General features: G+C 45.7%; 1 protein-coding gene across 2 annotated transcripts in view; it reads right to left on the bottom strand.

Moving 5' to 3' along the window:
• SPPL3 (signal peptide peptidase like 3) overlaps positions 1 to 23,820 on the bottom strand; it is a 112,041-nt gene that overhangs the window by 39,236 nt on the left and 48,985 nt on the right. Inside the window, exon 2 of one of the 2 annotated variants that reach the window (XM_075898071.2) lies at positions 14,983 to 15,060. In XM_075898071.2, coding sequence (XP_075754186.1) covers positions 14,983 to 15,060 — 78 coding nt within the window. Of the gene's footprint in view, positions 1 to 14,982; positions 15,120 to 23,820 lie in introns of those variants that run through there. The other variant, XM_006114751.5, reaches the window with a different exon arrangement.

Genomic DNA, 23,820 nt, shown 5'->3' with positions numbered 1-23,820 from the left:
TCTCTGCTGTAGAATTATCAACAAAAACAAAACTGAGACATTATTAATAAACATCCTCTGAAAAAAAAATTCAGTTTTTCATCAAGAAACAAGATATACCGAGAAACTAAATGCAAAATGCAACAGCAAACTCGCTTTCTGTGTAATTTTAACTTTTGGGAGGATTCCAAAGGCAAAAAGTCAGCAAGAATTGCCAACTTAAAAACAGCAAATAAGCTACGTAGTTGCTTGCCCTGTATATCTTTTCAGCACAATTTGGATAAAACAGCATTAATGCCAGCTTCTTAAGCCACAGCTTAGCTTTCTAGTGAAACGTTCTGTAGGTTTACAGTAAGGCCAAAGTAGTGACTAAGCCGCTGGCACTTCAAAGCTACCAAAATTCATTTTCAACCACAGACCATTTCCACTGTCACACGGCCTCAGAATATTTTCAGAAAAACTATTCTTCATATTAGTTCCGTTTTTAAAAAATATTTATTTTACATGCAGCTAAAGAGATTCTTGCAAACAAGTACAAAAAATTCATCCTTTTTATTCTCAGAGAACAATTTACTCACCCACACAGTAAGGCTCTGGGAAAAAAAGAACTGTAAACCTGGCACAGTATAGCCAGGATTCAATTATGCTACATTAATTAAAAATTACAGCACAAGGCAAAGTTAATGAAGTATTAGCAGCTTAATTTAACAAAAAAAAAATACAACCTAAAACCACTAATTACTTGCAGTCTTAGGGGATAGCTGTGTTAGCACCTCAGAGACTAGCAAAAAATGTAGATAGTATCATGAGCTTTTGTGGGCACAACCCATTTCTTCAGATATTCCATTCATCTGAAGAAGTGGGTTGTGCTCACGTAAGCTCATGATACTTTCCACATTTATTAGTCTCTAAAGTGCAGCAGGACCATTCATTGTTCTTTAACTACTTGTAGTACAGGCAGTCCCCGAGTTACGCGGATCCGACTTACATCGGATCTGTAGTTACGAATGGGGATTTCTCGCCCCGGAGAACTAGAGCAGCGGGACGCCTGGTCCCGCCGCCCGCCTTCTCCGGGGCGAGAAAAGCTGCTCCCCGTCTCCCTGGTCTGCTGGCGGAGCCAGCAGACCAGGGAGACGGGAGCGAAGCAGCGGAGCACCGGGGGCCAGACCCGCGGCCGCTTCCACATCAGCTGGAAGCGGCGCGGGTCCAGCCCCGAGTGCTCCGCCGCTCTGTTCAGCGTCTCCCTGGTCTGCAGACCAGGGAGACACTGAGCAGAGCGGCGGAGGACCCGGGCCGGACCGGCAGCGCTTTCAGCTGATCTGGAAGCCGCGGGTCCGCCCGGGTCCTCTGTGGCTTTGCTCAGCGTCTCCCTGGTCTGCTGGGGGGGGGGGACACAGCTAGTGCCCCCCCAGCAGACCAGGGAGACGTGGAGCAAAGCCGGGGGCCTGTGGTAGAACAGGTGGGGCACTGCTGGTTGGTCCTGCAGCACCGCTTCTTGGCGCTACTGGACCAACCCGGCAGCACCCCAGCTGCTCTGCCCCAGGAGTCCTGATTCAGCTGCTGATCAGTTTCAGCAGTGGCTGAATCAGGATGCCTGGGGCAGAGCAGCTGGGGTGCTGCTGGGTTGGTCCAGTAGCTTCGAGGAGCAGCCGCACTACTGGACCAAGCCAGCAGCACCCGAGCTGCTCTGCCCCAGGGGTCCCAAAGTCAGCCGCTGCTGAAACTGACCAGCGGCTGACTACAGGAAGCCCGAGGCAGAGTTGCTCTGCCCTGGGCTTCCTGGAATCAGCTGCTGATCAGTTTCAGCAGCAGCTGACTTGGGGACGCCTGGTGTTCTTATCTTGAATCTGTATGTAAGTGGAACTGGTGTCCAGATTCAGCGGCTGTTGAAACTGATCAGTTTCAGCAGCGGCTGATGCCAGTTCCGACTTACATACAGATTCAAGATAAGAACAAACCTACAGTCCCTATCTTGTACGTAACCCGGGGACTGCCTGTATATCAAGTTTTAGACTATAAGGAAATACAATATACAGAAGGACTTGCTTTCCTGCAACCAAAAAGGATATGGTACTGAAGGTCTCCACAGCATACCAGAAAATTGAGAGGATATCTTCCCTAGCAAAAGCAAAACACATAGGCAGCAACAGAGGTCTTCTCATTTAGTTTCATGCGTTTAGACCCTTTGAGTTTTGTGGAAAAAGACTGCAAGTGACACAGCAGTTGCTAAACTTGCCAAAGGACAAATGATGGAGACCAATGTTTTTATCTTCACAGATACCGGTTGAACCTCTCTCATCCAGGACTCTGAGCCAGTAACAGTCGTGGACCAGTAGGACCACAAATATTGCTGGACCAGAGAGCTGGGCTGCGATGTGGCTGGTCACAGCAGCCTTGGGGCAGCGAAGCTGCAGCAGTCCTCGCAGCCGCAGGGCGCCGGAGCCCCGAGGCAGTGGAGCCACAAGAACCATGGCAGGGGGCACAGAGCTGCAGTTGCCCCAGCAGCCCTGGGGAGTGGAGCCCTAGTGGCAGCAGCAGCATGGCAGATGGTGCGGCCCTGGGAGAGTGAAGTCACAGCAGGCCTGGTGGCACCAGGGAGCAGAGCCATGGCTTCCCTGACGCCTCATGGAGCAGAGCCCCAGTGGCCCTGGAGCTGGGAAGCCCCAGCTGCCCCAAGGCAATGGAGCCTAGCAGGCACTGCAGCTCTGAGGAGCTGAGTCACAGCATTCCCAGAGCCTCAGTGCCATGGCAGTTCTAGTTTCTGAGAGTCCCGATGGTGTCTTGGCAATAGAGCCATGGCAGCCACAGTGCCTGGGGTGTGGGAGGCTCAGGGCTGGGGCAGTCCCATAAAGGGGGCACAGCCACAGCTAGCCTCTTTCACCCGTCTGGTGACTGTCTCTTTTTTTGTATGGTTTTATGAGAAGGAATCCATTCCAGGGACAGTTAATTTTCATGGCACAACCAAACCCTGACCTTGCTTTAATTTATGATAAGAGAAAACTGTATAATGAATGTGGTAGTCCTACCTCTTATTGTTTAGAAGCTCTTAAGACAGACAAGCAAACACACACGGACAGAGAGACAGAAACTCTCTGAACTATACCAGTAGCTATGCCATGCAGACATATCCTATGGAATCCAATTAGGTCCCCCTCCTAGGAGGTATATACTATTTAAACACTTTAAAAGTTAACTGTCACATAATGGGTAACAAACCCAATCTTGTCACACACTAATTCTGTAAGCTCCAACTTAAAGAATACTTAACTGAAGGGATTTGGGCACTCATATAAAGCTTACTAAACTAATGAGCAGCCTACTGAGACTAAAATAGTACAACAGTAGTGCTAATCCAAGTTACACAAGTCTGACTGCAAACAAACCCTTACTAAAATCAATGGGGTCAAAGTATGATATTTTGCTAAGATACTTGCCGATCCAATTTTTGAACAGTGATTTTGATGGTTGGGGATTTGAGGATAGGGGAAAGTAAGGGTGCAAAAAAATGGTGCTTAATTATTTTCACTACTGAAAATTTACAATTTTATACTACAGGCAGTCCCCGGGTTACGTACAAGATAGGGACTGTAGGTTTGTTCTTAAGTTGAATCTGTATGTAAGTCGGAACTGGCGTCCAGATTCAGCCGCTGCTGAAACTGATCAGTTTCAACAGCGGCTGAATCTGGACGCCAGTTCTGACTTACATACAGATTCAACTTAAGAACCCCAGGCATCCCCAAGTCAGCTGCTGCTGAAACTGATCAGCGGCTGACTCCAGGAAGCCCGGGGCAGGGACTTCCTGTAGTCAGCCGCTGGTCCGTTTCAGCAGCGGCTGAATCAGGACGCCTGAGGCAGAGCAGCTGGGGTGCTGCTGGGTTGGTCCAGTAGCGCCGCCGCTCCTTGGCGCTACTGCACCAACCCAGCAGCACCCCAGCTGCTCTGCCCCAGGCGTCCTGATTCAGCCGCTGCTGAAACTGACCAGCAGTGGCTGAATCAGGACGCCTGGGGCAGAGCAGCTGGGGTGCTGCTGGGTTGGTCCAGTAGCGCCCAGAGCGGCACTACGGGAACAACCGGCAGCGCCCCAGCTGCTGTACCACAGGCATCCGGAGCAAAGCCGCTGCCCACGTGCTCCGCCGCTTTGCTTTCTCTCCCTGGTCTGCTGGAGACCAGGGAGATGGCCCTGTTCGTAACTGCGGATCTGACATAAGTCGGATCCGCGTAACTCGGGGAGTGCCTGTATTTAGTGTTATGTAAGACTTAACACAGTATCCAGCACTTTACATGGTAATATATGACTGCAATATAGCTACAATTCACAGCAACTTCTTCTCTTAAAAGAGTCTTCTCAGCTAGCTTAGGCATTGTGCAGTCTTTGGGTCCTCAGCTTCACTAACAGGGAAAGACAAGAATCAGTCAGAGGCAGTGGGCTGAGAACAAGGGTAGGACACACCATTGTAACCCTTTGAGTGAAAGGGTGGTAGTAAACCAACTGACTACTACTGGAAATGCATTCATCTAGCCTTGACAGAGGGAATGTTCCAGTGCAGAATCTCACGTGGGGATAAAAGAAAGATGACGACAAGAGTCTGTCTGCTAAAAATATTTGTTTCTAAATGAAAATTATTAAGCCTTAATTCTGACTCATGGGATAGAACATCTCATGTGTAGCAGATAAGTTTAATTGCTTTTTTAAATGTAGAAGACAAAGGTGATCTTTGGGTTTGTTAATTTAAATGATGAGAGGTCTTTCTGGAACCCTCTGCTTCATTCTCTTAGTACTATTAATATGCATTCTAATGAACTGAGAGCATGTCCTTTCCCTAAGGCAACTTCACTGTACAATATGTATCTTGCTTCACTGTAAATGTCAAGCTGTAAAGCCAAGTATAAACCACACGTCACGTGAGCCATTTTGATTCCACAAATGCAATAAAGTTACCCAAAGCGAAGTCACACAAGACACTTATTTCTTCCCATATAGCCTCCTGTATCCATAAGGTAAATTTAAATCTTCTACTACAAAAACTAGGAGGTATTTAAATATCATATTACTTAGGCCTTGTTTACTATAACCCGCATTGCAAATAGCATAGCTGAAGTCAAGATATTCATCACAGCATCTTCTGTGCAGTAAGATGGGGGCTGTTCTCTCAGACTCTGGCTACTATTCTCATCCTGATGGGGTACTGAACTCAATGGGAGAGCACTCAGAGATTGATTTATCACATCTCTGAGATAAGATAAATCCCTGGTTGGTGGATTAACTTTTACTGCATCAATCCACCATGTAGAGAAGATAGGCCCTTGCTCTCAGCAGTGTTTTGTACAGGTAAGTTTCAAAGCAGTATGCACAAAATTTTGCCACACAAACTCCAATTAGCATCAGAGACAAATCCCTATGTCATTTTGAAATGATAATGTGTTTGAGAATATTTTATTTATTGGCTAAACAAGATCTCTTTTCCCAATCCCAACTCCTTGTGGTTCAAATAAATAAGTTCCTGAAGCAAATTCAAAATACTGCGTGGAAAAATTAAACAATGCCAGTCCCTGCTGAAGTATATAATCAGAATTAAGAAATACTGAAGAGTTAAAAGCAACTTCATTTAATTCAACTGAAATCCCTTCCCCAAAACATTAATTACTTATATCAAGTTAGAAAAAGCTGCAATATGTTGATCACGACAAAATGTATATTTTAATATATTAAAGAATTCAATTGTTAGTTTTTTAATTTTCATATTTTAAAGTGTGTGCATAAGATTAAGACTTTGTGCACATTATATTATCCCTCAAAATAAAAAAAGTGAAGATAAAGTGATAAACAGATCCATATACTTGGGTTACATAGTTACTCTCATCCATAAAATGGAGAAAACTGTCACCAGTTGGTCCAGGAAAGAATTGAGATGGCAGCATGACCCAGTATGCAAATATAGTTGTATTAATGGGAAGATTATATCAAGATGCTCACTTGTCAGCTGGTGTCCCTCTTCTGCCTGAAGTGAGACAGGAAGTCCTGATAAAGACACCTTCTACTAACCAAGAAATGGGTCATACTACTACTAGACAAAATGATTGGGCATGCACTCTTCCAATCCATCTGGTACATTAAAATCATCCCTGACAACTGGAGAAGGGTGTTATTCTGCCTCCATACAAAAAGGGTGATAATGATGTATCAACTGTAGAGAAATTATGCTGTTGTCAGTAACAAAACAAATGTTTGCCATAAGTAGTGCTGCTAATGAGAGACATTAACATTGAAACAAAGGTCAGGACATTCACTGTGGCTTTAGACTGCAGTTGGCAACATATAGGTGAGGCAATTTTGAGTGGCATGTACAGTCTGACGGGAGCTCAGCCCCATCTCCTCCCCCACACAGTGGGCAGCCTGCACAGATGCGAGGCTTGGAACACTAGCTCTGGCTTCTGGACACAAGGGGGGGAGGGTTAGGTGAAGAAAGCCCAACGACAAATCTCCCTACTCATGTCCATCCCTGGCATCCTCAAGAGCTGCCCCAGATCCCCACCCACCTCCACCAAGTGGCACAGGGACAGTCCCCCCTCCCTTGCACAAAGCTGGGACAGTCCCCCCGCCCGCTGAACTGAAGTCCCACCCCCGCTGCTCCGCCCACACAGAATGCACGGGGACTGGAGAAGAAGCAAGCAATAGAGTGGGGGAGTACATCCCCAGGGACCCTGAGAGCCACCTGGCTCTCAACTTGCTTCAACCAGGTGACACAGAGATCCCACGCAGATTTGCAGAATTGAGGTTCTGCCCACCACAGCCCTGCTGGCATGTGGGGACCTACAGGTAGGGGGTTTAAAACAGGCTGCCCTGTCCCTGGGTCCTGGCCAGGACAGTCCCTGAGCTGTGAGATTGGCGGGGTATATCTGGGGTGTCAAGGTCTGGGGGTGATGAGAAAGAGGCGGCAGCTGTGTGAGAAGGAAGCCATGGGGTGGGGGTGAGTCTACCCTCAGCGGCCCTGAGAGTCACCCCAGTTCTCCACACCCATCATGAGTGGCACAGGGACCTTGTTCAGAGCCAGGACCCCCCATGGGAGGGGTATGGGACGGGAGGGGAGTGGCAGGGTAAAGTAGTAATGGGGGAATTGGGGACTGGGGAGCTATGGGGTTAGGCTCAGAGATCGTAGGACCCCTCCCCACAGGCAAGGCTGTGCAAGCAGCAGACCCCAGGGACTGCCCACAGCTTGACCCTGGCCAGGAAGCAGGACACAGACAGACCACAAGCCCTGAACTGATGCATGGGGAGGAGTGAGGCCTGGCCAGCTCTCAGGGAGGACAAGCATGCCCAGGTTAGTCTGTTGCTCTGAAATCACTCCCTTCTCTAACAAACTAGACACCCCGCCCTCAGCTGCACATCACTCCTGTCTAACTGCTTGCCTCTGTGGCTCAGTACAGCTTTCAGTCTAATCCCTTTACTTCAGGGGCTAGCCATAGTCTGATTTAGCCACTCTCATCACAGGAGGCAAAGAGATGGGCCTCTCTAGAGGTACAGACAACAGATTATATTTCTTAACTCAGTCTCTCCCCCCTCTAGGAGAGATTTATCTTCCTTGGATTTCTGGGGCTCAAAGGGGCTTTCCCTGCCTCTCACTCTGTACCCGAAGCGTTCCCTCTTGGTCCCTAACATGTTGCACCTTTACAGTTCCTGCTCTCCTGCAGCATGTCCTTCTCATGCCATTAAATCGACCAAAGGAGAGGCTTTGCAACAGTTCCAGCCAGCCCATGATTGGCTCCAGATGTTCCAATCAACCCTGTCTCAACTGGCACATTCTAGAATGCCTCCTGGTATCTTAACCTGGGGTAGGTCTTGTTTGGCTACCAGGGAAACAGGGACTTGTTTACCCTGGAGCTAATATACCTCCTTTCTGTTAGTTTTTTCAACTTTTTTGTAGCCACCAGGACTGACCAGATGACAGGAAACTGCCTTCTGATCACACCATGACAAACAGATTATTTCAGTGCCTGGGCCATCATTCGTGTCATGCAAATGTTTTCCTGGCACTTGTTCTATGGCAAATTTTGATTAACTGTAAATTAAGCTTCTGACTGGATTTACCTTCTTCCCTTGGAACCTCTTCAATCAATCTAACAGAGGCATGGATTTTTATGCCAATTACTCAACCACCCAATTCTTTCTGATTCTATTACCGCACTTCTGTTGAAGTCACCAGTCAAGCAATCCATCAACATAACTATTGTCTTTATTCTAGACTGGGAATTTAAATTCCAAGTCTACTTCCTATAAAATATGGGTAAATTGGTACAGATTTTCCTTTCTTCCTATCAAGTGTATAACCTCACCTTTTCCCAACATAACACCTCTCTCCCAGCCCCAATAACCCTTAGAGACAAAAGGAAATGTCATGCCTTACACTATTCTCCAGAACAAATCTATCGTCTCACTGAATATTATTTGGTGGACAGGGTGGGTTCCAAAAGGTTATCCTTGTGATTGCTAATGATTTCTAGGACGTATTCTGACTAAACTAAATCCATTATTTCCCCCAACTTTTTAAAAGGACAATTCTGTATCTTATAGCAAATTGCTTAAGATTGTTTTTTTTTTGGGGGGGGGTGCTATATAGAGTTTAAACTGCAGTATTTCTCAAACATAATCCCTGCTTTGCAGACAGAAATAGCCAGTGTGCAAAGGCCACCATGGATGACAACATTAATCCTGTAATACTGTGCCCTACGCTCTAGTTAAACACTTCCTGGGACACAGGAACTACTATTGTGCCATCAATAAAAGGGGAACCAGAGGAACAAAATGTGAACATTATTAACCACAGACAGTAGGCAATTCATGCTCTAATTTGGGCATTTTGCTATTAGATATAAGTGGTCTCAAAATCACTAACACAACAATACAGGCATAATTTTAGGAAGGTCTTTTGAAGACAGGTGCCTTTAAACTAGTAAAAAATTATTAATTTTGGGCAGATTTATATTGGTGGCTAACACATCTTTCCATATCCTTCAACCATCCTGCCTGCAAAGATAAGGAAATAAGAAAAATATTACATTTCTGGTTTTGATAAACCTTGTTAGTTTAACATGGGCACAAAATTACAAAAAATGTGTTTGATGGTAAGATAAGTCCTCATTCTATATTTTAATACTTTATTGAAATGCATTGACTGGTATAACTCAGTCCAGAAGATATTATTGGAGCAAATACAGCTGTGAAAGTAATACATGAATAAGAATATAATGTGAAATTCTCCTAGTAAGAATAAATTACATGATTTGCAATTCTCATGATTTAGGCCAGATGGTTGCCAATAGCTGAGGTCAAAAGCATTCTCCCAATTACATAAGGTTGCAGAGTTATGTGTTTATTAAGTTTCAGACCTTGTTTCTAAATTTGCAATATTTTCCAACTTAATGATACGGGACTAGATAGGGTCAGTAATTTGATCTGATATGGCAGCATGTACACAAAATATTCTCAAATTAGATATCAGAATGTTTGAAGTCAGGCTTCTATGCAGTATTTGGCACCTGCTCTTTATACTCTGAATTGTATCTTATGATTAATTAACAATGGAGTACAAGAAGACTAAGGACACATTAGTTCTTGTTAATATACAAATATACTATATCAAGTGGAATATGCTGTATTATGAACACAACAATGTAATATAAAATTTAGAAGCTAGTCCAAATTAAAGAAACCTAATCCTTCCTCACAACTATCAGAAGACACTGGGTAAGTTGCACTGGTCTAATATATATTCTGCTGCTCAAAAGATGCTGAAACAGACTGCAGATTGTTATAATCTTAAACCTGTTCATCAAAGGTCTTCCACTTCTGTGCAGCTTGCTAATTCTCTCACAGAAAGCCTGCCTTTTCTGCATTGTCATAAAAGCCAACGGACTGAGACTGGCACCTGAGTTTTTGCACAAGTTCGCTCTGCATCCTGCTCTTCCAAAATATGCACTTCGCCCTTGTGCATCATTAAAGGAAAGGAAAAGGGCTAAGTAGAAATCAGGTCACTATCACCTAAATTAAGGAGCTGTAGTCCAACAAAAAATGGAAAGTGGGGTAAGGAATTTAAGCACAAATCTCTCAGCAGAAAGACTGCCCAAACCAGCCAAAAGAAAGGTGTTTCCATGTACTCAAAATAAAAAGCTAGTTGCCACCACTAGCATCAAAAAAAGTATTCATGATGGGTAGGAAAAAGATTTCTGAGCTGGAATACGTCATTTCCTCAGTTTCATTTACCTTTATTTACCACTGTCATCTAACATCATGCCAGCAACTTACCTGATTGCTACTAGGTAAGTTAGATTCTTCTATAGTTTTCCATAATTCTCCTTAATGATCCTGATTCCAATGTTGATCATAGGGACAACTCATTATCAACTTCTGTCCATTCTGAGTTGCCATGTTATATAACTGTTCCTTATTTATATGGATTGATCAATAACAGAACTTTATTCCTTAAAGTGCTGTTCTATGCTGAAAAGTGATTAAAACGGTATTGTGGAATACAGGCAGTCCCCGGGTTATGTACAAGATAGGGACTGTAGGTTTGTTCTTAAGTTGAATCTGTATGTAAGTCGGAACTGGCATCCAGATTCAGCCGCTGCTGAAACTGATCAGTTTCAACAGCGGCTGAATTTGGACGCCATTTCCGACTTACATACAGATTCAACTTAAGAACCCCAGGCGTCCCCAAGTCAGCTGCTGCTGAAACTGATCAGCAGCTGATTCCAGGAAGCCTTGGGCAGAGCAACTCTGCCTCGGGCTTCCTGTAGTCAGCCGCTGGTCAGTTTCAGCAGCGGCTGACTTGGGGACGCCTGGGGCAGAGCAGCTCGGGAGCTGCTGGGTTGATCCAGTAGCGCGGTCGCTCCACAGTGCTACTGGACCAACCCAGCAGCACCCCAGCTGCTCTGCCCCAGGCGTCCTGATTCAGCCGCTGCTGAAACTGATCAGCAGCGGCTGAATCAGGACTCCTGGGGCAGAGCAGCTGGGGTGCTGCCGGGTTGGTCCAGTAGCACCAAGGAGCGGTGCTGCGGGACCAACCGGCAGCGCCCCACCTGCTCTACCACAGGCCCTGGGCTTTGCTCCACATCTCCCTGGTCTGCTGGGGGGGGAGGGGAGCGCACCAGCTGCGTCCCCCAACAGCAGACCAGGGAGACGCTGAGCAAAGCCGCGGAGGACCCGGGCCGGACCCGCGGCACTTCCAGATCAGCGCCGCGGATCCAGCCCGGGTCCTCCGCCGCTTTGCTCTGCGTCTCCCTGGTCTGCTGGCTCCCCCAGCAGACCAGGGAGACGGGGAGCAGCTTTTCTCGCCCCGGAGGAGGCGGGCAGCGGGACCAGGCATCCCGCCGCTCCAGTCCTCCGGGGCGAGAAAATCCCCGTTCGGAACTGCGGATCTGACATAAGTCAGATCCGCGTAACTCGGGGACTGCCTGTACATTGCTATTAGTACTAAAGATCCTGAAGACCAAATAATGTCCTAAGTATCAACCATTCAACATTTCTCATGCACTTGCTTTCTGCACATTGGTTGTCTAGGGCATAAATGAAACACACTATTCAAAGTAAAAGAAAATAGTCTCACTTGCAATATTATTGATAAATATTATTGACAAGAGAAGAACCCAGCTTAAGTATTATATCCCAAACTGATTTCACAAGGAGACAGACAAGCTGTTTTACAGGGCAATTAGACTATGAAATCACTACATCAACATGGAAACCCCATAGTACCATTTTTATAGTCATTTTACAAAGCAGAAATGTAGATATTTTAATAGCTTTTTACAAAGAATTTTTTCAGAAGCCAATTTAACAATTATGTTCCAAGTCATTGTTAGCTAAAGTGCATTGAGCAGCTCTCCTTTTTCCATTATTTCACTATTTTTCTAGAAAATAATAGTTCAAAGAAGTATAACCTTACTTGCAGTGGAAATGACTTGGTCATCATTTATCCAAGTGCTGTATTATGCTGGTATTGAGGTACGAGTCATAGATCTATAGTATCAAAGATCACTATTTTCTTTTTGAAGATAGGTGCAGTATTTGTAATCTTTCTTTGTTCAAGGACGGGCGCTGTTTTAGGAAATACTACTTATTTCAGCAAAAGTTCACTTATTTTAGTATTTTATTGCTTTATGAACTCACAAATGAATACCACTTTTGGTAAAAATAACCACTGAATTTCTAAATAGCTGAATTATTTCTTAAATGTGTCTGTTAACACCACACAACCATATCCTACATAAATCATGACATTAGCCTGAACACCAAAGCAAAGAAGATGGAAAGTTCTCCCCACCACCTTAGCAGAGATGAAGGCCTAATAGTAGAAAAGAAGAGTGGGCCCCTCAGCTTTAGAATTTACTCCCCAGTTTGACTGTAAAGGCCCAAAGCTGGAGACCATCAGGACGCACTGCAAAACTTCTGAGGAATACCTAAAAAAGAATAAGGTGATGAAGGAGGGAATTTTGAAGATAGAAGTCTACTGGAAGAGGAGGAGGATTTTAGTTTAAGAGTTCCTGGTGATTTATACTGACTGTGCTGCTGTACTTTATATTCTGTGTTATCTTAAAATGGTAATTTTAACATCTCCTAGAGCATATGAATAGTTACCCTTTTTATTATATAAACTCGAACATCCAAAAATAGAAAAAAAACATATCAAGTTTACCCATAACTTCTTCACAAATATTCACTTTCATTACCCTTTTGGCCATAAACTAGATGGGTCCAAAACTCTCTTGCACCTAGAATATTTATTTAAATATTCATTAATAATCTTAATATACTTGGCTATTTTTCTTTTCCACTTATATATCTTCTGTAACTTTTCCTTTGACGAAAGGTTTCTCAGCTCTAACACTACCAAAGTAAAATATTAGCCCTATGAATATCCAGGAATACCTGCCTAACCTTAATATTAGAGACAGGCAATTCTCACCAAAAATTACTGTTTGCATTGTACAACTTTACTCAAATATATCCTTGAGGGCTGCCACCGGACTGTTCAAGATTTTCACACCTCATTTTGGAATATTGAGAGAAGTGATTTTGTGCTGCATTGCTCACTGTGAATTTCTGGCTGTTTATCATATTCCTATTAGTAAAAACTAGGGGGCTGTGCCCCCTGCTTGCTGCACTCACCCAACCCCCTCTCATCTGGGATTGGCAACCGTGGCTCTCTCCCCGGTCACCAGGGAGGGCTGGGCTGCAGCTGTGCCAGCCCAGGCCCTTCTCCCCTCCCCACACCCATCTGAGAGCAAGGGTCCTCTCTCCCTCCCTCCCTCCCTCCCCCCCACTCCAGCCCAGGCCCTTTCTCTCTCCCTCCCAATCCCTAAACCTCCTAACCCTGGTCGTGGCATGCACCAGGCCCGGCTGTAACCCAGGCAGCTGAAGAGACACAGGGGATGCCTGCTCACCCCACATGGGGCACAGGTACTGTGCACACAGCCCTCCAGGTACTGCAGCCTGCTGAGGTGGGGAAAGCAGCAGCATGGGGGTAGCGGTCCTGACCTCTCCTTCATGAGGTCCCACCGGCAGAGCCCAGGGCCACCCGTCTGCCCACCAAGAGCAGAAGGGAAGGAGCAGACAGGTCAGTGTGGTGGCTACCCCGGACAGCTCGGGGGTGCTCTGGCAGCTGCATTAAGTGCAGCCACTGGGGAGGGCGTGAATCTCCGTGGAGGCAGCCAGACTCCAGGTGGTTGGGCACCGCACTCTGGTTCCCCAAGAGTCTGTAAGCAAGGGAGCCCCCAAGAGTCCACTGCTGGCACATAAGCCCAGCAGAGAGCCCTGCTCTTAGTGCCTGTCCCTGGGCAGCTATCCCGAGCACCATACCCTTCTCCCTTGCCCCTGGGTTGTTAAGGCTACAATGTATGGTCTGCTGGCTACTGTGCCATGTTTCTTGACATTGAAAGCCCTGTGGGGCGAGAGTGGAGGAAGGGAAATAGGGGCTTGGTTTAAAATAATTCTAAGTGGTATAGGGAAACAGCGAGGTCAGGTTTGAGAGGGAGAAGGAGGGAGAGAGGTAGGAGGCAGACGGAACGTAGAGTGACCTCACTCTGTTATCCCATAGGAAAAAATTTTTAGAGAGAGACAAGTACTGAACTAATGTTTTCCAAGCTTGCTAAATAAAGCAAGTGTTTTTCATAATTTTTAAAATGTTAAAGGTGCAACTAACCAGATTTTACAGATTTTGTTTATCTGGTACAACTTATCTCTAGGGCATTTTCAAACCAGTTAAACATTTCTTGCTTGATGCAACATTGGGTACTCGTTTCCCTTCCTCCCTGAACTTCCATAGTTTAACTGGTTATTCCAACTGGAGGCCCTTAAGATTATTGGTAATTACTTTTACAACTTTCTTGCGATGCAAGGGTCAAGTAATCTAATTTTCGAAGACACTCAAATATACCTTACAGGTTTAAGATTCAGCAAGCACCAATTCCATGATATGGAAAACACCAACAAGCAGTTATACAGTCCTGTATGACTGCTATACGGACCATGTATCAAAAATACTTGATAGAATCCATTTGTATCCTCCACATAGTTTCACATCCATTGGGAAAGTGTGTCCCTGGCCAATTTACTCCATATATAAGTGTAAAAAACTACTTTGGTATACTTCCTTGAACCTTGATCTACCTTCACATAGTTACATATTTTAGAAATTGATCTTCCAAATATGCTAGGTCCTTTCATTTTTTTCCTTTTCTTTATAGCAGTCTCAGAAACAAAAGTTTAAAATCCATTTACAAGTATTAGTCTGAGAAAGAGAAACAATGAACACATGTACATGTCAGACCATTAAGTATTAATTAGTTCTTTGTTGCCTCTTGTAGACAGGTCTAACGCTAAGTGATAAGCGTTGTTTCTACCTTGAAGCAAGCATGTACTAAGATGACTAATGTGCTGAATGCAACACTCTTCGTGATGCAGTTTTCATCTGAAATATAAATAGAGGCTTTAGAAAATATTCTTACCTGAAGCTGCCATAGACTATAAGAAGAATGGAAATCAGGAACGTAGACACTTGACTGGAATCCACAAGGGAATACGCCCTAAAATGGGGGAGAGAAAGACAAAATGTGTTACCACAGAGCATCACCTCTTGGCTGTCATTTGATAACTCTTTGCCTTATGTTAAAACAAATATGGCACTGAATGACAAGTCAGCAGATCCCCAGAATGTCACTGACAAATAAGAAAACACTTAAAAATTAGCTAAAAATTAGCTGACTAATTAGCTTATGATATTCAATGACAGACTCTCAAATTATCTGGAGCATTCAAATAGTGATCAAATATCACTTTTTAAAACTTGTGCCAAACTCAACCCACACATCCACACAATCTTCTGCCAAAGCTTGAAAGCAGGAAATTCTTTAGCTTTATCTATTGGAACCAGGCATGTGAGATGAAACTGTGATAGCGTGCAGTCACAGATGACTCCTTGGGGGTACTTCCCAGAGAGCTGACAAGCCACTGATACTCACGTCCTTGCTCTCTGGGGCTTCTCACACCCTGTCCTGCTGGGCCAACCCAGTTGGTCTCCCCCAGCCAAGGCTCCGAGTTTAGATCACTGCTGCCCCCACTCCCGCCAGGTCCCAGGAAAAAACAGTTTTGGGCCCAGCTTCCAGGAAAACCACTCCCCAGATGAGATCAGAAATCCAAATAAACCCTTCAGGAAAGCCCCCTTTAACAATGAAAGGAGGATGTACACACTGATTGCTCCTCCAGGTAATAATTATTTACATTGGGCTTGATAGTAAATAAAAACGATTTTCTTAAGTACAAACAATAGGATTTAGATGGTTGCAAGTGAAAACAAGCAGAGCAAAGCAAATTAACAATTTAAAGTAACAAAAAAAAATACATATAGCTAATTCTAACACCTATTACAAATTTACCCTAAAACTGTTCTTATTCCAGCTAACCCTCCAAGCCACAGAAGTTCCTTTTTTGCCTGGGGTCTTTGGTTCATTCTCTTGGGAACGACATGCCAGCCAAAGACAAAATTTTCCTAGCATTACTTGAGTCTTTAACTCAATGTTTGTTATTTGGAAGATAAAATGAAAAACTTACATGTTTTATTTGAATTACTGATCTGGGGTGGATATGCCCCCTGGCTCCCCAGCCAGAGTGAATAACACAGCCACTTGTGTATCTCCCCCTCACTCCTGATGAAGGGGAACAGCCAGCAATGTTCCCATATGAACCAGAGCCCCATATCCTCCTAACAGGTATTGGGGAGGCAGGAGGCTCAGGGCTGAGGCAGTCCCAATGGGTGGGGGAGGATAGCCCCCCTCCACCAGCCTCTTTCACCTGCAAGGTGATTCTGTCTCTTATGTTGGGTTAGACTAGGGGGCTGCGTCTGCTGCTCACTACACTCACCAACCCCCTCTCTCTGGGGGTAGGTGTCTGGCCAAGGAGACGGGTGCAGGCTGGGAGTCTTGGTGGCCTTGGTAGGAGGAGTGCACGAGGGGGCTGGTGGTGCAAGCTCTTGGCAACGTGGTGAGCATGTGAGTTGGAGGTGCAGGGTCTCAGAGGAAGGCTTATGAGAGAAGCCCAGGAGTGTGGGGTCTCAGCAGAGCAGTGACTGAGGGGGCTGGGCTGCACCAATCCTCCAGCCTAGTTCCCACCCAACCAAGTCTCTGCACCCCCACCCTCCACACACACTGCCCTGCCAAGCAAAGGGAAAAGCCTCCTTGAAGCACATCCGTGCACTGCTGTTCCCTCAGTCTGGAGAGGGGGAAGGGACGCAGCAGTGTAAAGGGAGCCTCGGGGCTTTCTCCCCTCCCCTGCAGAAAGCCAGTGCTGGTGCCCCAGCCTCACCTCCCCCAACCTGCAAGACTCCCCATAAGCTGCCGCTTCTGTTTCCCCTCCCCTAGCTAGGGGAACAACTGAGCAAGGATGCGCTTCAAGGAGGCTTTTCCTGCTGCTTAGAAGGGTGGTGAGTGAAGGGAATGGGAGTGTGGGGTCTTGGCTTGGGGGGCAAAACTAGAGAGCTAATATGGACTCCCTGCTGCGGGAGGTGGGAAGGGGGGAAGTGGGGCTGAGTCAAGGGGCATGAAAAAGGAAGCCACCAGCAGGGCAAGTGGGGAGCTCGCCACATCCCACCGCCGCTGACCATGCTACCTTTGGGGCTCCCTGAACTGCAGCTTCACCTAGGAGGGAGGCGGGTGGCGCACAGAGTCCTTTGTGGTGTGGCTGCTGCCCCATGCCCAGGGCTTTTCCACACTGTGCCTGCTGATATTGTGGGCTGCAACCAGGCGGGCTTTCCCCTACTCTCTGCAGCACTTCAAGCTCCTTCTTCTCCCCCAGGAGCGGGGCACCCCGCACTCCAGCTCACTGTAGCGGGCCATCCCGAACTAAGCCAGGGGTCTGCCTTGCCACCTCCTCTTTCCCCAGGATTGCAGCATTATTGAGGGAATTCTCTCTCACTGTCACCTACCCTCCACCCCAGTATGATGACACCAACGTGGTGATGTCATTCTGCAGGAAATTTTTTTAGATGATAGACAGACAGACAGACAGACGCAATCCCATTCTAGGCACAGCCGATTTTCTGGGCTTATCTTGCTTTAAGTTATGGTAAGAAGCAGCTCTATACCGAAGTTGCTGGTTCTAGCTCTTACCAAGTTCTTCAACAAACAAACTCGCTCAAATATGTAGTAGATATATATTAGACTAACTATAAAGGCTTCTGAAGACAACAAGAACTGTGGCAGCGCTCCCAGACACTGTGCCTCTGCTTTTTATAAAAAAGCCAGGCTCTTTATACATTTAAAGGACAGAGGAGCAATGGGTGAGAATGAGCACGAGCTGGGAATCAGCTGTCCCGGCTTGCACCCAGTCTCAGATGCTGCACCTGTGCTTTTTAAATGTATTAAGAGCCTGGTTGCTTCAAGGCTGTGAGCTTACCCCACTGCAGAGCTGCAGTTTCCCCCCTTATCAACTAATCGAGTAATCACCAGAAATTCCATCGACTACTCAATTAGCTGATTAAATGTAGTGTAACATCCCTAGTGTCATCCAGTGTTCTCCCTGCAAGCTGTGCACTTAGGCAGCCACCAAGAAGAGATTCAAAGGATGTCCCACTGATTACCAGAACACCACAGCCAACAGCATATTGCTATTGGTGGTGCACATCTGCATATGCCTCAGTGCATGTAGCAAAATTTATTTCACACACAGAGGGAAAACATTAGAAGGAACATTGTTGTAATCTATATCCTGTGATATTTGTTCATTCTGTAAAAATCTCGTGAAACTGCATGTCCTTCCTCATTGTTTGCCATCTCTAACAGAATCATGTAGCCTATACATCTCTGCATTACTGTGATAAGCATCACAAGCACAGAACACCTGATTTTCCATCTGCAGAGCTGTAAGGAGAACTGAATCAACGGGGTACATGACCATTTCTCGTATGACAGATGGCCATGGAACACAGCAAGAATCAATTCAAGATTACTGGAGGTGTTCATGTAACAACTGCAGACAGTGGAGCACTGCTTCTGGATCTTAGAAACAAAACACTGATTGGTGGGACTTCACTGTAATGCAGGCTTCAGATAATGAGCAATCGCTGCAGAACTTTTGGATGTACAGGCAGTCCCCGGGTTACGTCAGTTAAGTCGGACCCCTAGATACGAACAGGGAGGGGGCCCCTGCTAGTGTGGGGTGCCTTCCCCACTGTCGCTGCCTCCGGCAGTGCGGGGGGGCGCTTCCCCACAGAAGACCAGGGAGATGCGGAGCTAGCGCCCCCCCCCCCCAGCAGACCAGGGAGACACGGAGCGGCTTTTCTCGCCGCGGAGGACGCAGATGGCTGGACCGCGGCGCATCTCGGCGGTCCCGCCGCCCAAGTCCTCCGTGGCGAGAAAAGCCGCTCTGTGCCTCCCTGGTCTGCTGGGGGGGGGGGGGAGGCGCAGCTAGTGCACCCCCCCCCCCCCCAGCAGACCAGGTTTTTCTCGCCGACGCCTGGGGTAGAGCAGCTGGGGGGCTGCCGGGTTGGTCCAGTAGCGCCGAGGAGCGGCGTTGCGGGACCAACCCAGCTGCTCTGCCCCAGGTGTGTCCGATTCAGCCGCTGCTAGTCAGTTTCAACAGCGGCTGAATCTGGACGCCAGTTCCAACTTACATACAAATTCAACTGAAGAACAAACCTACGGTCCCTATCTTGCACGTAACCCGGGGACTGGCTGTACACGGCCACATTCCTAGATCTGTGCGCCATGCTTACCCCATTACTGCAGCCACCAAAAAAAAAGAATAGGAACCATACTGGTGGCAGAAAAGCAACTGGCAGTTAGGTATGTTAAAAATGTGTTTATTCAATTTCAGCAGTTACACAATTACGTGCAGTGGGAAGAGAGAAGGCTCCCCAGGAGCTGCAGCCAGTGTATGCAGGGAGCCAGTTCTTAAGCACTGGCTCCCGTCTACCCTCAGGAGGAGCAGGCGGCTCCATGGGAGCTGGTACATGCAGAATCCAGTTTAAAAGATGGCTCCTTTCAAGCACTGGCTCCTGCCTGCTTCCTCTCCTCACTGCAGCCTCTGATAGAGAGGCTGGGGGAAGGAAGAGAGTTCTGCATATAACCCAGCACGTTAACAGACAGGTCCAGGCTCATCAGTTAACCATGTACACAGTTAACACTTTTCACAAAGCAATCATTTTGTACTTGAACTTTCAATTGTCTTCTCAAAGGAAACACTTTTAAAATTTTAGCCTAGGAGCATAAATTCATTATTCTACTAGACTCCAAAAATTATGGACTGGATTTACTGTTTATTATAAAAATCCCTGATCTGACTTCTGCACTCCCTCCCAACTCCCTGACCACACAACCCTACCCTTTGACCTTTACCAGTGTTTCCCATTTTATTTGACCACTGAACCCTCTACAAAAAAAATGGCCAACCCCTAAGACCAGCTCAGAGTGACGGGGCTCTTGCAGAACCCTTACTTTCACTTCATGGAACCCCGGGGTTCTGCAGAGCACTATTTGGGAACTACTGTCCTATACAATCATTAAATACATTTTATAAATTTTTCTTATTAAAAAAAAAAATCTTACCACAGTTAAGGACCCAAGCAATGCCAGGTATGTGTACTCGTTTTAAATACATACCAGGCCAAAGTCTAGTAAGAAATTGCCCCATTATATTACAGAACATCATATTACAGTCTATAAGTGTTCTACTAGGACTAAACAGCTTAATAAGGTGCGATACTAGCATTTCTCTTTTTCATATAGCCTGGAGACATGGAATGTCCAAGAATATTATTCATGCCTGAGTAGACAAAAGCTTCCTAAAATGTGACATCCCAAACGTTGTTCAGTTTGCTAATGGATTAAAAGCCTTGACTCCTTCAAACCGCAGTTTCTGATAATGTAATCTAGCCCAGAATAAAGATCTGCAGCAAATGGGGCAATTGTACTGCAAGTCATTTTATAATCTACATATCTTATAGGCCAGGATTCAAAATTCCAGACATCTGCAAACACATTTATATTTGGAACAGCCATCTAAATGAAAATCCAATTTAGCCAGGGCAGGAGACAGATTACTGTGCATCTGTATGTAAATATTAACCAGATAGCTACCCTGTGAGAGGGGGATTGCGAGCGATGGCGGGAAGACTTAACTTTAGCCTTCACCGGTGCCGAGGAAGTCTCCTGTGCCAACTGGGGGGCACTGTGCACGGAGTGGCTGCCCTCCGGTGCCAGGGGTGGAGAGAGGACTCCATTAGTACCCTCTTTAGACATGAGTCTGTCTCGCCTCTGCCGTGGCTTAAAGGCTCTGCAGATCCTGCAGGTCTGGGTGCAATGTGCCTCGCCTAAACACTGTAAGCAAGAGATGTGAGGGTCTCCACAGGGCATAGGCTTGAGGCAAGACTCGCAGGGTTTGAAGCCCTGCAGTCCTGGCATCCCCTCCCAAGCCGGGGAGAGGAGCGAGAAGAGGCAAAGCCCTTCTTTAGGCTAACTATTTACAGACTAACACTAAACTAAACACGATTACGAAGAACAATAAGCTAAGGGAAGACTAAGAGTCTAATGCTCCAACTGCTGCACGGGCAGGAAGAAGGAACTGAGGAAGTGGAGGGGCCAGCAGGAGTTTATATGCGCTATTATACTGGCGCCACTCCAGGGGGCTCCCTGCTGGCCCTATGGGTATTGCTGAGGGGAAAAAAGCTCCGAGATATGTGCACGCGGCACGCACACACCTAATTGGAATGAACATGAACAATCACTCGAAGAACCACCAATTTAGCAAGGGCAGGAGACAGATTACTGTGCATCTATATGTAAATATTAACCAGATGACAGCTGTTGCCATATCACTAAAATGACGAACAAAGTTGTGTTACACATTTTTTTTCAAAAAGGATACAACCAGGAAAAGGAAAAGGAAGCTTAAGAGAAATAGTCTACTTAATGCAGTGAAGTTCATCCCAGAATGTTCAACGAACATTTATCAAGAATGTCAGTCACAGTAACTAAACGCTTAGCAGGCAGGACAGCAATGGAGGGTTATACATGCAACTCACATGGAACAGAAGTTTGGTCTCAAAATATAAGTTATTCCTTGACTTAAAATGCCCATTAAAAAAATCACTGTTGGATTAGTCACAGTGCAGATCAGAGTGGAAAAGCTAGTTCTTTCCTGGTTCCTGCTTTCATTCAAAAACTAGCTGCTGAACAATGGTAAGTGGCTGTTATAGTTGATTGTTCAGCTGCATACCAAATTAAAATCATCATTGTCCTGCTCATTTCCAGTGCTAAATTTATGTGTACAAACACTGCTCTGGAAACCACCACAAGCTTTTCTGGTGAAGTTCAATGCTTAGTGAGATTCTTTTGCTACCATCTGCAATTTAACATGCATTCTGGAAGGTAGGATTTTAAAGGATTCTTCACTAGGCTAGCAGATGCCCTGAAAATTCTCTCAAACTCACTGATTGTATCAGGAAACAGTGGATAAAGCATTTATACTCAATAGCTAATGTTATGAGGTCACTACCAAATCCACAAATAAATGTAATACTCCTCTAAACTCTTCTCTACCATTAGCAAAGAACAACCCAAACATTTTCTCTATGACTGAAGACCATACTCTGAACATCCAGTTTTGAAGGACCATTGCTGATTTTAATAACTGCTCTGCAATCAGATATCCCTTTCTAGCTGATTTAAGGGCAAGTGCTTACAACAGAGGCTGCTATAGCATGCCAAAACAGAGACACAGCAAGCACTGTTCTATAACATTCTATGTGTCTGCTTTACAATGAGCACATTCTTGTCTACACAACAATCCAAACATCCAGACCTTTAGACTGGCACAGACAGCTCCATAGATATTTACTTACAGAACAATTCCAGGAATACCACACTATTCAGCTATGCAACCATTTCCACACTCCGCAAACACAACGTGTGGAAAGCATGTCCCATAATACAAGCCACAACAGGCAGTCCAAGCAATTCTTTCCCTCCTTCTGGGGGAAAGTGAACAGCCTTTATATCCTCAGTAGTACATAGACCTACTTTGTGCTCAGCCAGATAATATGTTGACCCGTTAGTAAAGAATCTCATTAGCAAACCTAACATGGTGAGACTGCAGAGATCGCTTACTAGGGATGTAAAATCCCGTTCAACTGATTAAACCAAGGATGGGGAAGCTTTTTTGGGTCGGAGGTCACTGACCCATAGAAAAATCATTTGGGGGCCCCACACAAGTGAGAAGCCAAAAAAAAATCCCACAACTCTCACTGACATGGCTCACAACTGAGAAGGAGAAAGCCACTCTCCACATTCCATTCTCACACCAGAGCCTAGAGGGGCCCAGGCTAGTAGATTTTGTGTGCTTCAGTCCCGCAATAAGTGCAGGATCCCCAATGCTGGGGATGGGGGAGGAGGGCCTGAGCCTAAGGGGCTGGATCCAGGCAACCTGAGGGCCTGAGGTCCCCACCCCTGCATTAAACAGCAAAACACAGTGCTGAAATTATGTTTAACTGATTAAAGAAGGGTTGGTGAGGGGACTTCTTGTCTACTGGATTTGTGCTAGAGTGGCCCCCACTGCAGGCAGTGGCTGCTCCAGCGTGGCTGTTCTCATTCGCCCTCCTCCCATCATCAGGACCATGAATCAAAACTAAGGTTTCTTGAATCAAACAGTGCAGACAACTAGCTACTAGGCAGCCTCACGTCTCAGAAACTGGGGCGGTGTAATTAAACCCAATGAAAAATCTCAACCCATAAAGCAGTGATACCAGCAGTAAACATCACTACTCTTATTTTACACCTCCAGTGGCAAACAGGATTTTGAGAGAAAGTTAATGAAAGAAAAATGCATACTGAATGCCAGTGCCTTTAGATATCAACTGCCCTCTCACAAGATCCCTTACATCCAGCAACAGAAAATGCCATGTCACCATTCTGTTCTCCCCTTTACTGAATTTACAGTTTGTGTAATTAAACAGAACAAAGAGGGCAACAATGGAAAGAAAACTTTATCTTAAATGGGATCCCTTCAGAAGCAGAGGCCAGTTACAGTTTATCAAAATATGTGTAAAGACAGAAATGGTAATTTATTTTAATAGAAATTTCTTTATCATTCATAGTATTTGATAGCTTTCAGATAAAGGCAATCAAACAATTGTTAAAATATAAAGCCAACTTAACAGGCTAGTCTACGTTCATTACAATGAAGCCCACAAGCCATTCATTTTGTTTAGAGGAATAGTTGTACAATTTTTTTAGTCTTGTTTATTACAGCTTACATCTATATCAACTTGCAATATTTAGTTTCCTATATAGTTTCCA

This window comes from Pelodiscus sinensis, chromosome Z (genome assembly GCF_052426305.1).
Source record: "Pelodiscus sinensis isolate ZL-2025 chromosome Z, ASM5242630v1, whole genome shotgun sequence".
NCBI lineage: Eukaryota > Metazoa > Chordata > Testudines > Trionychidae > Pelodiscus > Pelodiscus sinensis.
The sequence above is the reverse complement of the archived record's forward strand: the minus strand, read 5'-3'. Positions and strand labels throughout refer to the sequence as shown.